General features: G+C 40.0%; 1 protein-coding gene across 1 annotated transcript in view; it reads left to right on the forward strand.

The window, feature by feature from the left end:
• Positions 1 to 17,804, forward strand: part of LOC129808813 (apolipophorins) — a 60,389-nt gene that overhangs the window by 753 nt on the left and 41,832 nt on the right. Inside the window, exons 2-3 of the mRNA XM_055858712.1 lie at positions 5,714 to 6,978; positions 14,623 to 16,518. Coding sequence (XP_055714687.1) covers positions 5,714 to 6,978; positions 14,623 to 16,518 — 3,161 coding nt within the window. The remainder of the gene's footprint in view (positions 1 to 5,713; positions 6,979 to 14,622; positions 16,519 to 17,804) is intronic.

Below are 17,804 nucleotides of genomic sequence, written 5' to 3' on the forward strand. Positions count from 1 at the left end.
GAAATGATAGTTTGCCTCAATGAGAGATTAAACAGAGAATTTCTTAATAGCTCTTAGAGCTTTCCAAAAACGGTCAAGATCATCAAAAACGGATTAGAAATGGATTTTTGGTTAAAATTTTTATCGAAGGGTTATCTAGAATGTAGAAAGAGAAACTTTGGTGTTACTTTTCACCAATTTTCCCAAAGAAAACCTAGTTGTCTTTTTAGATAGTCCTCTGGAGAATCTCTTTAGATTTCCAAAACGGTCAAGATCATCAAAAACGGATTAAAATAAAGATTTTTAATGAATTTTTTGATGAAGCCTTGCACAAAAGTTATTTTAGGAAGATTTATAAGATGACTTTCCAGACACTTTTCACCAATTTTTCCAAAGGAAACCCCATTTGCTTGTCGGATACTGTTCTGAGGAATCTCTTGGCCATTCTGAAACCGTCAAGATTATCAAAATCGGATTGAAAATGGATTTTTGGTTGAAACTTTTGCAGAGAGAACTTCTGAAAATGTAGAAAGGGGAAACTGAAGTAACTTTTCACCAATTTTCACAAGGAAAACATTATTTCCTTGGTAGCAAGTGTTCTGTAGCATATTTAGAGCTTTCTAAAACTGTCAAAATCATCAAAAACGGATTAGAAATGGATTTTTGGTGAATCTTGCAGAAGGAATGCTAGCAAAACGATTTAAATGAAAACTTTAAAGAGACATTTTTCATCAATTTCAAAGGAAACCTAGTTTTCTTATAAGCATGCCTTTTAGGGAATTTCATGAGGTTTCCAAAACGGTCATGATCATCAAAATCGGATTGAAAATGGAGTTTTTGTGAATTTTTGTGTAGAACCTTGCAGAAGTTTTGCTGAAAATGATTCAAATGAAAACTTTGAAGATACTTTTCACCAATTTTCAAAAAGGAAACTCAGTTTTCTTGTTAGCTAGTCTTCTGGGGAATCCCTTTAGCTTCCTAAAACGGTCATGATAATCAAAATCGGATTAGAAATGGATTTTTGGCTAATATTTTTGCAAAAGGTTTATTAGAGAATGTGAAAAGGGAAACTTTGGTGATACTTTTCACCAATTGTTCCAAAGAAAAGTCAGTTTTCTTGTTAGCAAGTTTTCTGGGGCATCTTTAGAGCCTTCCAAAACGGTCATGATCATCAAAATCGGGTTAAAAATAGATTTCTTGTGAATTTTTTTGATGAAACCTTGCATAAAAGTTGTTCTAGGAAGATCTAATGGAAGACTTTGAAGACACATTTCACCAATTTCCTTAATGGAAACCCTATTTGCTTGTTGGACAGTTTTGTGAGAAATCTCTTTGGCTTTCCAAAACCGTCAAGATCATCAACATCGGACTAAAAATGGATTTTTGGTGAATTTTTGTGTAGAACCTTGCAGAAGTCTTGCTGAAAATAATTCAAATGAAAATTTGAAGACACTTTTCATCAATTTTCCCCGAAAAAAACCCAGTATTTTTGTCTTCTGGTAGTCTTCTGGTGAATCTCTTTAGCTTTCCGAAACCGTCAAAATCATCAAAATCGGATTGAAATTGATTGAAAAGCGAAGAAGTTCAGTGAAACATTCTTGAAGCTCATTTGAAACACTCCTCAAAAGGATAACTTTGAATCTACTTTTGGACATTTTCTTCTAAGAAAACCTGTTTTGTTGTCTTTAAAAGTCTTTTGAGGAATTTCCCTGGCTTTCCAAAACCGTCGAGATCATCAAAATCGGACTAAAAATGGATTTTTAGTGATTTTTTAACTAAAGCTTTGCACTTTGAGGATCTTTGAGTAGAATACTTTGAAATTGCTTTTGGGGCATTTTTCTTCAAGGAAAAGCTTATTTTCTGTCTTAATCTCAATATAGAGAATCTTCTTGGCTTTCTAAATCTGTCGAAATCATCAAAATCGGATTTGAAATCGAAGAAATATTGTACTATAAACCGATACATTGCGGAACATTCTCAAAGTCCTTCCAGGACAATTTTCTACAAGGAAAATCCTCATTGATTCTTTAGGTGGAATATTTTCCAAATGATCTTCTGGACATTCCGGGGATTGTTAAAAACGTTCTAATTTCGTTTTAATTGAATTTTTGGGCTCAAACTTTGCAGAAGGCTTCCTGGAAATGAATCAAATGAAAACTTTGGAGATACTTTTCACCAATTTCCCCAAAGAAAACTCGCTTTCCTTGTCAGAAAATCCTCTGGGGAATCCTTACAGCTATCCAAAACCGCAAAAGTCATCAAAATCGGATTAAAAATGGATTTTTAGTGAATTTTTCACTGAAACCTTGCAGAGAACATGCCATTATGAAGTATCAAAAAGGAAATCTTTTGGAGGGTGCTTTAAGGCAATTTCCTCCAAGAAAAGCCCTTTTGATTCTTTAGAATTTTCCCCGGAGAATTCTCTGAACTTTCCAAATCCACCAAGAACGTTTAAATCGGATTTAAAATGGATTTTCCATGAATTATAAACCGAAACCATGCAAAATGGTCCTGAGGAATGATTTAGAGAGACTTTGAAGACACTTTTCACCAATTTCTCCCAAAGAAAAGCCAGTTTTCTTGTTAGAAGATCCAATAGGGAATCTCTAGGGCTTTCCAAAATTGTCAAAATCATCAAAATCGGTTTGAAATTGGATTTTTGGTGAATTTGTCAAATGAATCCTTGGCACCATGCTGTCTTGCGTGGTTTTCTGAAGACTTTTCCGAAAGAAAAGCCAATTGATTCTTTAGAATTTAACACAGAGAATCTTCGGACTTTCCCACATTCCCTATTAATAATTAAAATCGGACTTAAATTGGATTTTTTGGCCAAAAAGCCGCTGCAAAGAGAATTCTAAAAAAAATTGTTTTGAAATGAGCGCACTTTGAGGGTGATTTTCATTAATTTTCTCGGTGAAAAGCTATTTTCCATCCTGAGAACGATCACTGGAGTATTCCATCGGCTTTCCAAATAATCCACAATCATTGAAATCGGATTAAAATTGGATTAGTAATGTAAATATAAAGAGTAAAGGGGAATTAGTTGCAAAATTAGGGAAAATATTCAGGTTATTTTTCCTCAATTTCCACAGAGAAAACATCTGTGTAATTTTGTTGGGAAAAATTTCTAGTAAATCTTTTAGGGTTTCCAAATGTGGCAAGATCATCAAAATCGGATTGAAATTGTTTTTTTTTGCTGAAACATTGCGGAAGGTTTGCTAGAAATTCTTCAAATGAAAATTTTGGGGACACTTTTCGCCAATTTCCCCAAAGGTAACCCAGTTTTCTTTGTAGATAGTTTTCTGGAAAATTCTTTTAGCTTTCCAAAACCGTCAAAATCATCAGAATCGGATTGAGATTGCATTCTTGGGGGAAAATTGAGCAAAATGTTGCCGAAAAGACATTCTTTCAAATTTTCAATCATTTTTCTGGTCATTTTCCTCAGGAAAAACCTTTGAATGCCTATGATTTGTCTACTAGACAGTTTTCTCAATTTTCCAATAAGTTCAAAATCATCAAAATCGGATTAGAAATGGATTTTTGGCTAAATCTTTTCCAGTGAGGTCTTATAGAGATTGTGGAAAGGGAAGATTCAAAGACACTTTTCAGCGCTTTTCCCAAAGAAAACCCTGTTTTTCTGTAAACGAGTCTCCTGGGAAATCCTTTGGGTTTTCCAAAACCGTCAAGATCATCAAAATCGGACTAAAAGTGGATTTTTGATGAATTTTTTGCTGAAACTTTCCACAAAAGTTGTTTTAGGAAGATTTAAAGGAAGACTTTGAAGACACTTTTCACCTATTTCCCCAAAGGAAACTTAGTTTTGTTGGTAGCGTGTCTTCTGGAGAATTTATTGTCCCTTCCAAGACCGTCAAAATCATCAAAATCGGTTTAAAAATGGATTTTTAGTGAAGTTTTTGCTGAAACCTTGCACAAAGTTGTATTAGGAAGATTTTAATGAAGAATTTGCAGACATTTTTCACCAATTTCCCTAAAATAAAACACCATTTTATGGTAGAAAGTCTTCTGGGGAATTTCTTGACCTTTCCAAAACCGTGTAAATCATCAATATCGGTTAAAAATGGATTTTTTGTGAATTTTCGTCCTGAAACCTTCCACAAAGTTGTTTTAGGAAGATTTAAAGGCACTTTTCACCAATTTCCTCAAAAGAAAACCCCATTTTCTGGTAGAAGGTCTTCTAGGGAATTTCTTGACCTTTCCAGAACCGTATAAATCATCAAAATCGGTATATAAATGGATTTTTTATGAATTTTTTACTGAAACCCTCCACAAAGTTGTTTTAGGAAGATTTAAAGAAAGACTTTGAAGACACTTTTCATCAATTTCCCCAAAAAAAACTATTTTTCTTGGTTGCTAGCCCTCAAGGGTAGCTCTTTAGCTTTCCAAAACCGTCAAGATCGTCAAAATCGTTTCGAAATTGAATTTTCAGTGAATTTTTCGCAGAAACCTTACACAAAGTTGTTTTATGAAGATTTAAAGGAAGATTTTAAAGACACTTTTCATCAATTTTCCCAGGAAAACCCAACATGTTCTTTAGCTAGTCCTTTAGGGAAACGCCTTAGCTTTCCAAAACCGTCAAGATCATCAAAATCGGTCCAAAAATGGATTTTTTTTTGTGAATTTTCGTCCTGAAACCTTGGACAAAGTTGCTTTAGGAAGATTTAAAGGCACTTTTCACCAATTTCCTCAAAAGAAAACTCCATTTTCTGGTAAAAGGTCTTCTAGGGAATTTCTTGACCTTTCCAGAACCGTATAAATCATCAAAATCGGTATATAAATGGATTTTTTTATGAATTTTTTACTGAAACCCTCCACAAAGTTGTTTTATGAAGATTTAAAGAAAGACTTTGAAGACACTTTTCATCAATTTCCCCAAAGAAAACCTATTTTTCTTGGTAGCTAGTCCTTTGGGGAATTTCTTGGCCTTTCTAATTCTGTGTATTTTTTGCTGAAACCTTGAATAAAAGTTGTTGTATGAAGATTGAAGGCATTTGAAGACATTTTTTTCCAATTTCCCCAAAGAAAACCTAGTTTTCTTGGTAGCTAGTCCTTTGTAGAATTTTTCGACCTTTCTAAAGGCGTGCATGTCATCAAAATCGGTTAAAAAAATGGATTTTTAGTGGATTTTTTACTGAAACCCTCCACAAAGTTGTTTTAGGAAGATTGAAAGGTAGACTTTGAAGACATTTTTTCCAATTTCCCCAAGGAAAACCGAGTATTTTTATTATCTGGTCTTTTGGGCAATTTCTTGACTTTTCTAATTCTGTGTAAATCATCAAAATCGGTGTAAAAATGGATTTTTAGTGATTTTTTTGCTGAAACCTTCCACAAAAGTTAGTTTAGGAACATTTAAAGGAAGACTTTGAAGGCACTTTTCACCAATTTCCCCAAGGAAAATCCCATTTTCTGGTAGAAGGCCTTCTGGGGAATTTCTTCACCTTTCTAAGTAGCGTGTAAATCATCAAAATCGGTGTCAAAATGCATTTTTTAATAGATTTTTTGCTAAAACCTTCCACAAAAGTTGCTTTAAGAACATTTAAAAGAAGACTTTGAAGACACTTTTCACCAATTTCCCCAATGAAAATCCCATTTTCTGGTAGAAGGTCTTCTGGGGAATTTCTTAACCTTTCTAAAGGCGTGTAAATCATCAAAATCGGATTGAGTGTTTCTTAATAAGACTAATTTTTGTATTTTTTTGTTGTTCTTTTTGTTCCAGGTGGAAAATGTCAATTGGAATGCAATCAGGCTGGAAATCTTGTTAAATTGCAACCTGGCCATGTCTATACGTACAATGTTGAATCAACGGCTGTGGTGCTATTGGCTGGTGCTGATAATCAAGAGACACGGGTTCGTTTTGAGGCTGATGCTAAGGTTTGGGCCCTGGATAAATGCAATTTTGCCGTTAGTGTCGCACGTATGACACTGTTTGGGGCAGATGATAAGAAATTCCAACCATCTGATCTTCAGTCACAGCTTCAGAAACCAGCTAAATTTGCCCTTGGTAGTGATAATGTGTGCAGTAGTGAGGATGAAACAGCCTGGTCACTCAATGTAAAACGTGCAATTGCATCAGCATTTGTAAATGGTGGCGAAGATGGTGGTACAACGGACATTGATATCTTTGGGGAATGTCCAACAATTGTCAGTGTTAGTCAAAATGGTGGACAGGTCATTGTAAATCGGGCTAGGAACCTAAATCAATGCAGCAATAGGGAGAATCTAGGACAAACCCTTACTGGTAGTGTCTTTAATGATGCATCTGGCATTAAATCAACACCAAGTCTCAATGGTGACTACAGTAGTGAGGCTAGATTGAAGAATGGTGTTATTGAGAGTGTTAGTGTCAATGAGGAATATCGTTTTGTGGCATTTTCAACACCATCAGCCGGATCAAGGGCCAAAATAACAACAAAATTCCACTTAAAATCCAACACAAAAGGCAATCCCGGGAATATTGATACACTAACATCAGTCAGATCAATTGTATTTGATGTACCACATGATACAAGTGCAACAACAGCCCAACGTCTACGTGATGTTGTCCGAGATGCAGTAGATAATTTCCAAGATGGCGTCTCAGCCAATGCAACGGCCCAATTTGTCGATATTGTCCGACTACTCCGTGATACATCGAAGAATGACATTAAGACAACATATCAGACAATTGTATCAAAATCACTGCATGAACGTAGTGATTTAGCACGGAAAATCTACCTTGATGCTCTATTTAGGACATCAACGGGTGATTCAGTTGAAGCCATTATTGATCTCATTCACGGTAGAACACTAACACCAACAGAACAACGTCTAGCATTGCTAAGTATGAATCTTGTTAGTGGATTGAATAGGGAATCAGTACAGTCATTTGCCAAACTAACACCAAATGCACCAAATGTCCTACCAGAAGCCTTCCTAGCCACTGGTACACTGATCCGGAAGTACTGTCAGCAGTATGATTGCACAGATGATGTTCTCGATAAGGTTAGTATCCTTGGTTATTTACAGACTTTAAATGACGAAACGTAGCCATGATCCCCTGGTCCGAAATCAACCGGAATTTGCAGGAAGTCGCGCCTTGACCTAACGAAACCTTGACGATTGAGTCTACTCAACTCTCGTGTCCTTGATCCTTAAAAAAGATCAAAGAAATGGACTATTCCGACCATTCCGACGATTCCGACTCTTTCTGAACTAAATGACGCAACGTAGCCATGATCCCCTGGTCCGAAATCAACCGGAATTTGTAGGAAGTCGCGCCTTGACCCAACGAAACCTTGACGATTGAGTCTACTCAACTCTCGTGTCCTTGATCCTTAAAAAAGATCAAAGAAATGGACTATTCCGACCATTCCGACGATTCCGACTCTTTCTGAACTAAATGACGCAACGTAGCTATGATCCCGTGGTCCGAAACCAATCGGAATTTTTAGAAAGTGGCCTCCTGACTTAACGAAACCTTGACAATTGAGTCTGCTAAACTCTCGTGTCTTTGATCCTTAAAAAAGATCAAAGAAATGGACTATTCCGACCATTCCGACTCTTTCTGAACTAAATGACGCAACGTCGCCATGATCCCCTGGTCCGAAATCAACCGGAATTTGTAGGAAGTCGCGCCTTGACCTAACGAAACCTTGACGATTGAGTCTACTCAACTCTCGTGTCCTTGATCCTTGAAAAAGTCAAAGGAAAGGACTATTCCGACGATGCCGACTCTTTCTGAAGTAAATAACGAAACGTAGCCATGATCCCCTGGTTCGAAATCAACCGGAATTTGTAGGATGTCGCGCCTTGACCTAACGAAACCTTGACGATTGAGTCTACTCAACTCTCGTGTCCTTGATCCTTAAAAAAAATCAAAGAAACGGACTATTCCGACCATTCCGACGATTCCGACTCTTTCTGAAGTAAATGACGAAACGTAGCCATGATCCCCTGGTTCGAAATCAACCGGAATTTGTAGGAAGTCGCGCCTTGACCCAACGAAACCTTGACGATTGAGTCTACTCAACTCTCGTGTCCTTGATCCTTGAAAAAGTCAAAGGAAAGGACTATTCCGACGATGCCGACTCTTTCTGAAGTAAATAACGAAACGTAGCCATGATCCCCTGGTTCGAAATCAACCGGAATTTGTAGGATGTCGCGCCTTGACCTAACGAAACCTTGACGATTGAGTCTACTCAACTCTCGTGTCCTTGATCCTTAAAAAAAATCAAAGAAACGGACTATTCCGACCATTCCGACGATTCCGACTCTTTCTGAAGTAAATGACGAAACGTAGCCATGATCCCCTGGTTCGAAATCTACCGGAATTTGTAGGATGTCGCGCCTTGACCTAACGAAACCTTGACGATTGAGTCTACTCAACTCTCGTGTCCTTGATCCTTAAAAAAGATCAAAGAAATGGACTATTCCGACGATGCCGACTCTTTCTGAAGTAAATAACGAAACGTAGCCATGATCCCCTGGTTCGAAATCAACCGGAATTTGTAGGAAGTCGCGCCTTGACCCAACGAAACCTTGACGATTGAGTCTACTCAACTATCGTGTCCATGATCCTTGAAAAAGTCAAAGGAAAGGACTATTCCGACCATTCCGACGATTTCGACTCTTTTTGAACTAAATAACGAAACGTCGCCATGATCCCCTGGTCCGAAATCTACCGGAATTTGTAGGATGTCGCGCCTTGACCTAACGAAACCTTGACGATTGAGTCTACTCAACTCTCGTGTCCTTGATCCTTAAAAAAGATCAAAGAAATGGACTATTCCGACGATGCCGACTCTTTCTGAAGTAAATAACGAAACGTAGCCATGATCCCCTGGTTCGAAATCAACCGGAATTTGTAGGAAGTCGCGCCTTGACCCAACGAAACCTTGACGATTGAGTCTACTCAACTATCGTGTCCATGATCCTTGAAAAAGTCAAAGGAAAGGACTATTCCGACCATTCCGACGATTTCGACTCTTTTTGAACTAAATAACGAAACGTCGCCATGATCCCCTGGTCCGAAATCTACCGGAATTTGTAGGATGTCGCGCCTTGACCTAACGAAACCTTGACGATTGAGTCTACTCAACTCTCGTGTCCTTGATCCTTAAAAAAGATCAAAGAAATGGACTATTCCGACGATGCCGACTCTTTCTGAAGTAAATAACGAAACGTAGCCATGATCCCCTGGTTCGAAATCTACCGGAATTTGTAGGATGTCGCGCCTTGACCTAACGAAACCTTGACGATTGAGTCTACTCAACTCTCGTGTCCTTGATCCTTAAAAAAGATCAAAGAAATGGACTATTCCGACGATGCCGACTCTTTCTGAAGTAAATAACGAAACGTAGCCATGATCCCCTGGTTCGAAATCTACCGGAATTTGTAGGATGTCGCGCCTTGACCTAACGAAACCTTGACGATTGAGTCTACTCAACTCTCGTGTCCTTGATCCTTAAAAAAGATCAAAGAAATGGACTATTCCGACGATGCCGACTCTTTCTGAAGTAAATAACGAAACGTAGCCATGATCCCCTGGTTCGAAATCAACCGGAATTTGTAGGAAGTCGCGCCTTGACCCAACGAAACCTTGACGATTGAGTCTACTCAACTATCGTGTCCATGATCCTTGAAAAAGTCAAAGGAAAGGACTATTCCGACCATTCCGACGATTTCGACTCTTTTTGAACTAAATAACGAAACGTCGCCATGATCCCCTGGTCCGAAATCTACCGGAATTTGTAGGATGTCGCGCCTTGACCTAACGAAACCTTGACGATTGAGTCTACTCAACTCTCGTGTCCTTGATCCTTAAAAAAGATCAAAGAAATGGACTATTCCGACGATGCCGACTCTTTCTGAAGTAAATAACGAAACGTAGCCATGATCCCCTGGTTCGAAATCAACCGGAATTTGTAGGAAGTCGCGCCTTGACCCAACGAAACCTTGACGATTGAGTCTACTCAACTCTCGTGTCCTTGATCCTTAAAAAAGATCAAAGAAATGGACTATTCCGACGATGCCGACTCTTTCTGAAGTAAATAACGAAACGTAGCCATGATCCCCTGGTTCGAAATCAACCGGAATTTGTAGGAAGTCGCGCCTTGACCCAACGAAACCTTGACGATTGAGTCTACTCAACTATCGTGTCCATGATCCTTGAAAAAGTCAAAGGAAAGGACTATTCCGACCATTCCGACGATTTCGACTCTTTTTGAACTAAATAACGAAACGTCGCCATGATCCCCTGGTCCGAAATCTACCGGAATTTGTAGGATGTCGCGCCTTGACCTAACGAAACCTTGACGATTGAGTCTACTCAACTCTCGTGTCCTTGATCCTTAAAAAAGATCAAAGAAATGGACTATTCCGACGATGCCGACTCTTTCTGAAGTAAATAACGAAACGTAGCCATGATCCCCTGGTTCGAAATCTACCGGAATTTGTAGGATGTCGCGCCTTGACCTAACGAAACCTTGACGATTGAGTCTACTCAACTCTCGTGTCCTTGATCCTTAAAAAAGATCAAAGAAATGGACTATTCCGACGATGCCGACTCTTTCTGAAGTAAATAACGAAACGTAGCCATGATCCCCTGGTTCGAAATCAACCGGAATTTGTAGGAAGTCGCGCCTTGACCCAACGAAACCTTGACGATTGAGTCTACTCAACTATCGTGTCCATGATCCTTGAAAAAGTCAAAGGAAAGGACTATTCCGACCATTCCGACGATTTCGACTCTTTTTGAACTAAATAACGAAACGTCGCCATGATCCCCTGGTCCGAAATCTACCGGAATTTGTAGGATGTCGCGCCTTGACCTAACGAAACCTTGACGATTGAGTCTACTCAACTCTCGTGTCCTTGATCCTTAAAAAAGATCAAAGAAATGGACTATTCCGACGATGCCGACTCTTTCTGAAGTAAATAACGAAACGTAGCCATGATCCCCTGGTTCGAAATCTACCGGAATTTGTAGGATGTCGCGCCTTGACCTAACGAAACCTTGACGATTGAGTCTACTCAACTCTCGTGTCCTTGATCCTTAAAAAAGATCAAAGAAATGGACTATTCCGACGATGCCGACTCTTTCTGAAGTAAATAACGAAACGTAGCCATGATCCCCTGGTTCGAAATCAACCGGAATTTGTAGGAAGTCGCGCCTTGACCCAACGAAACCTTGACGATTGAGTCTACTCAACTATCGTGTCCATGATCCTTGAAAAAGTCAAAGGAAAGGACTATTCCGACGATGCCGACTCTTTCTGAACTAAATAACGATACATCGCCATGATCCCCTGGTCCGAAATCAACCAGAATTTGCAGGAAGTCGCGCCTTGACCCAACGAAACCTTGACGATTGAGTCTACTCAACTCTCGTGTCCTTGATCCTTTAAAAAAAATCAAAGAAATGGACTATTCCGACCATTCCGACTATTCTGACGCATTCTAAACTAAATGACGCAACGTAGCCATGATCCCTTGGTTCGAAATCAACCGGAATTTGCAGGAAGTCGCGCCTTGACCTAACGAAACCTTGACGATTGAGTCTACTCAACTCTCGTGTCCTTGATCCTTAAAAAAGATCAAAGAAATGGACTATTCCGACGATGCCGACTCTTTCTGAAGTAAATAACGAAACGTAGCCATGATCCCCTGGTTCGAAATCTACCGGAATTTGTAGGATGTCGCGCCTTGACCTAACGAAACCTTGACGATTGAGTCTACTCAACTCTCGTGTCCTTGATCCTTAAAAAAGATCAAAGAAATGGACTATTCCGACGATGCCGACTCTTTCTGAAGTAAATAACGAAACGTAGCCATGATCCCCTGGTTCGAAATCAACCGGAATTTGTAGGAAGTCGCGCCTTGACCCAACGAAACCTTGACGATTGAGTCTACTCAACTATCGTGTCCATGATCCTTGAAAAAGTCAAAGGAAAGGACTATTCCGACCATTCCGACGATTTCGACTCTTTTTGAACTAAATAACGAAACGTCGCCATGATCCCCTGGTCCGAAATCTACCGGAATTTGTAGGATGTCGCGCCTTGACCTAACGAAACCTTGACGATTGAGTCTACTCAACTCTCGTGTCCTTGATCCTTAAAAAAGATCAAAGAAATGGACTATTCCGACGATGCCGACTCTTTCTGAAGTAAATAACGAAACGTAGCCATGATCCCCTGGTTCGAAATCTACCGGAATTTGTAGGATGTCGCGCCTTGACCTAACGAAACCTTGACGATTGAGTCTACTCAACTCTCGTGTCCTTGATCCTTAAAAAAGATCAAAGAAATGGACTATTCCGACGATGCCGACTCTTTCTGAAGTAAATAACGAAACGTAGCCATGATCCCCTGGTTCGAAATCTACCGGAATTTGTAGGATGTCGCGCCTTGACCTAACGAAACCTTGACGATTGAGTCTACTCAACTCTCGTGTCCTTGATCCTTAAAAAAGATCAAAGAAATGGACTATTCCGACGATGCCGACTCTTTCTGAAGTAAATAACGAAACGTCGCCATGATCCCCTGGTCCGAAATCTACCGGAATTTGTAGGATGTCGCGCCTTGACCTAACGAAACCTTGACGATTGAGTCTACTCAACTCTCGTGTCCTTGATCCTTAAAAAAGATCAAAGAAATGGACTATTCCGACGATGCCGACTCTTTCTGAAGTAAATAACGAAACGTCGCCATGATCCCCTGGTCCGAAATCTACCGGAATTTGTAGGATGTCGCGCCTTGACCTAACGAAACCTTGACGATTGAGTCTACTCAACTCTCGTGTCCTTGATCCTTAAAAAAGATCAAAGAAATGGACTATTCCGACGATGCCGACTCTTTCTGAAGTAAATAACGAAACGTAGCCATGATCCCCTGGTTCGAAATCTACCGGAATTTGTAGGATGTCGCGCCTTGACCTAACGAAACCTTGACGATTGAGTCTACTCAACTCTCGTGTCCTTGATCCTTAAAAAAGATCAAAGAAATGGACTATTCCGACGATGCCGACTCTTTCTGAAGTAAATAACGAAACGTAGCCATGATCCCCTGGTTCGAAATCAACCGGAATTTGTAGGAAGTCGCGCCTTGACCCAACGAAACCTTGACGATTGAGTCTACTCAACTATCGTGTCCATGATCCTTGAAAAAGTCAAAGGAAAGGACTATTCCGACCATTCCGACGATTTCGACTCTTTTTGAACTAAATAACGAAACGTCGCCATGATCCCCTGGTCCGAAATCTACCGGAATTTGTAGGATGTCGCGCCTTGACCTAACGAAACCTTGACGATTGAGTCTACTCAACTCTCGTGTCCTTGATCCTTAAAAAAGATCAAAGAAATGGACTATTCCGACGATGCCGACTCTTTCTGAAGTAAATAACGAAACGTCGCCATGATCCCCTGGTCCGAAATCTACCGGAATTTGTAGGATGTCGCGCCTTGACCTAACGAAACCTTGACGATTGAGTCTACTCAACTCTCGTGTCCTTGATCCTTAAAAAAGATCAAAGAAATGGACTATTCCGACGATGCCGACTCTTTCTGAAGTAAATAACGAAACGTAGCCATGATCCCCTGGTTCGAAATCAACCGGAATTTGTAGGAAGTCGCGCCTTGACCCAACGAAACCTTGACGATTGAGTCTACTCAACTATCGTGTCCATGATCCTTGAAAAAGTCAAAGGAAAGGACTATTCCGACGATGCCGACTCTTTCTGAACTAAATAACGATACATCGCCATGATCCCCTGGTCCGAAATCAACCAGAATTTGCAGGAAGTCGCGCCTTGACCCAACGAAACCTTGACGATTGAGTCTACTCAACTCTCGTGTCCTTGATCCTTTAAAAAAAATCAAAGAAATGGACTATTCCGACCATTCCGACTATTCTGACGCATTCTAAACTAAATGACGCAACGTAGCCATGATCCCTTGGTTCGAAATCAACCGGAATTTGTAGGAAGTCGCGCCTTGACCCAACGAAACCTTGACGATTGAGTCTACTCAACTCTCGCGTCCTTGATCCTTAAAAGAGTCAAAGGAACGGACTATTCCGACGATTCCGACTCTTTTTGAACTAAATAACGAAACGTCGCCATGATCCCCTGGTCCGAAATCAACCGGAATTTGTAGGAAGTCGCGCCTTGACCTAACGAAACCTTGACGATTGAGTCTACTCAACTCTCGTGTCCTTGATCCTTAAAAGAGTCAAAGGAACAGACTATTCCGACGATTCCGACTGTTTCTGAACTAAATGATGCAACGTAGCCATGATCCCCGTGTCCAAAATCAACCGGAATTTGTAGGATGTCGCGCCTTGACCTAACGAAACCTTGACGATTGAGTCTACTCAACTCTCGTGTCCTTGATCCTTAAAAAAAGATCAAAGAAATGGAGTATTCTGACCATTCCGACGATTCTGACGCATTCTGAACTAAATGACCCAACGTAGCCATGATCCCGTGGTTCGAAATCAACCGGAATTTGCAGGAAGTCGCGCCTTGACCTAACGAAACCTTTGCGATTGAGTCTACTCAACTCTCGTGTCCTTGATCCTCGGAATCCTTAGATACTGTACTTGCTCTAAAGTCTTTTCTACCCGTTAAATGCTTTCTTTCATCAAATAGGTCATGGATCGATTCACCGGACATCTGCATCAGTGTACACCGCGCAAGAAGAAGGAAGAAGATACAATTGTGGCAACGCTAAAAGGTGCCCGTAATACAGGTGGACGTATTGGGAAGAAATTGCAAGATAGTATTTTGGCGTGTGTTAAGAAGGATACTACAAAGTCACGTATTCGTGTGGCAGCCATTGAAGCTTTAGCTGGTGTTTCTTGCAACAATCAAGTATCAAGTGTACTCCTTGGTCTTTTGGATGATACAAATCTCGATCCTGAATTGCGTATTGAAGCCTATTTGGCACACAGTCGATGTCCTACGCCTCAGATGGCCGAACGTGTACAGAAACTTCTCGATGGTGATGTTGTATTGCAAGTTGGTGCTTTTGTTACTAGTCATTTGGCATCGTTGCGTGCTAGTACGGATCCGGCTCGTCAGGCTGCTAGAAATGTTCTTGGTAGTGTTAGGAGTACTAAGAAATTCCCTTTTGACCTTAGACGTTTTTCGAATTCGCGTGAATTGAGCTATGCTGTTGATTCCCTTGGACTTGGTGCATCATTGGATACCAGTGTTATATATTCACACAGTAGTTTCCTACCGCGTTCGGTTAAAATCAATGCAACTGGCGAATTATTTGGTAATTCATTCAATCTCTTCGATATGACACTGCGTCAAGGGAATTTGGATAGTGTTATTGAGAGATATTTTGGTCCTAGGGGTATTTTAACATCAAAATCACCACAGGAATTGTATGATTATGTCAAATCAACTGTTGAAACGGCTCAAAATCGAGCACAGAGTGCTCTAAGAGGTCGTCGTGATGTCAGTCGTAGTGATCTTGATACATTTGCCAAGACTGTTCAATTGTCAAATGATGTAACAACATCAGATCTCGATCTTGATGTATCTCTTAAGTTTTTGGGCAATGAATTGGTCTTCCTATCACTTGGTGATGATCTACCAACAACACCCGATACAATTGCCAAACAATTAAATAGCCTACTCAAAGAATTTCTCGATGGTACAACAAAATTCCAGAGAAATTTCGAAGCACATGCCCTATTTGTTGATGGTGAACTTGCCTATCCAACAGCTGGTGGTCTACCACTCAAACTTCAAGCCCATGCAACCGGTGTTGTCGGTCTCGAAGCATCCGGATCGATAGATCTCCGAAAACTCTGGAAAGATCCCAATCATTCGACCATTCAACTCAAATTGGTACCATCTGGAAATGTTGATGTTGTTGGTGCAATGGTTATTGATGTCTACACTGTAACAGCTGGCCTACAAGTATCCGGTAGTCTACACTCATCCACAGGAGCCGATGTCAAAGTAGCCATACTAGATAAACCATCAGGATTTGATGTTCGTGTATCAATGCCAAGGAAAAAACAGGAAATCTTCAGTGTCAACCACGATGTAGTCTTCTACAGTCGCGAACGTGGTCATCAGGCTGTCTCCCTACCACTCCGTTTTACAGCAAAACGTGCAGCCTTCAGTGGATGCTTCGATCAACTCCATCGATACACCGGTGTCACCTTCTGCACGGACTACAATGTAACAATTCCCGGAAATACCGGTGTAGCACCATTTCCACTAAATGGTGCCAATCGTATTGGTATCTGGCTCGAAGTAGACTCACAGTATCACTTCCAGTTCACTCACAGTGATCGCAATGATGCCCTACAATTTATTAGAATGTCATTCGATACACCCGATTCAACTGATCGTCGTACAACAGTAATTGCCCTGGAATCAGCCACTCAACCGAATATCTTTGTAAGGGCCAGCCTTGAATCACCGTACAGACGTGTCCTCGGTGAAGCTGGTCTTGTCAATGATGCCAAAGAAGTTGCCCTGTACGCCAAGGCGAACGATCAGAACAATGAATATATCGCTAAGGTGAGTAAAGGAATGATTTTGTAAATGTCTTTGATTGACAATGCTATATCGGTACAATAGGAGGTCTCAGTCCCTACCTATCCCTAACTGTAACACATCCGAATTCTTCAATGTTAATCTTCTGCCTCACAGAGCTTCAGAACCAAGTTCTACCTTAGTCAGTGATACGTCTGAAGATTGATGATGCCCAAGATTTATAATATTTTTATTGACACTAAACCTATCAACAGTAACAAAAAAAAAACAATGCTGCCAACTTAACAAAACTAAACTATTTGAATTGACCGTTATTCTATATACTCAAAGAAAAACGTGATTCTATTAATCAAAAATTGATAAATGCTAAGACGCCGGTCGTGTTTAAACAGCCAATCAACAGCCGTGGTTGTTTTTTTTAACAAAAATGTTAAATATCACGTTTCGGAAAAGCCAATTTTTATCAGAAACGTGCTATATTGCAAGACGCGTGATAACAAACGTGATATTTTGTTAGTATTTATCACGACTACCCATCTGCCCCAAAAATATTTATCACGGACGTGTTAAATAGAAACACGTCGTGTTCCTATTTAACAAATCCTTATATATTGCCCAAAAATGTTAATGACGGATGTGCTAAATAGTATCACGCCGTGTTACTATTTATCAAATGTCTTATTTTGCCCCAAAATGCTAATTACGGATGTGCTACGGTGAAGCCTTTCTTTTTTCGGGCAAAACAGAGGGAGCCGGGGGGTTGGAGGAGGAGTCGCCCCCTCGACTCGGAGTGCGGACGTCGAATCAGTTGCCGCTGCTGAATCTTCGCAGTAGTATTCCTCAGTCTTCGGAGGTCCAAAATGATGATGAACTCAGCTTGTATTGTGGGTCATCTCTCTCTGATTCTTTGAATTTCAATCTTATTTCTAATTCTTTACTTAACGTCAATTACAATGATCTTTCAAGCTGAGTTTCTGAGACTCAGCTTGATGATATTGCCGATGTAGATTCAGACACCCTTCCTTATATCTAAAACTAAACTTATAACTAGAGCTGGCCAAAATATGTATTTGCATGTTTTTATTAAGCGTTTTCAGGCCATATTTGACCCTTTATATTGACTGTTTCAATTATTTCTGCTCGAATCCCACAGAGAAGACAATACCATTTACCCCTCCAATTATTTAAAAAGCTGCTAAAGGAATTAGAAAATCGTACTAGTGTTGCTTAATAATTGATCTTACTAAATAGAACTCTTTCCTAATTTTACTAAAGATTTTTAAATTTCCATTTTTTTTTAACAGTTGACG

Source organism: Phlebotomus papatasi, chromosome 5 (genome assembly GCF_024763615.1).
Source record: "Phlebotomus papatasi isolate M1 chromosome 5, Ppap_2.1, whole genome shotgun sequence".
Lineage (NCBI taxonomy): Eukaryota > Metazoa > Arthropoda > Insecta > Diptera > Psychodidae > Phlebotomus > Phlebotomus papatasi.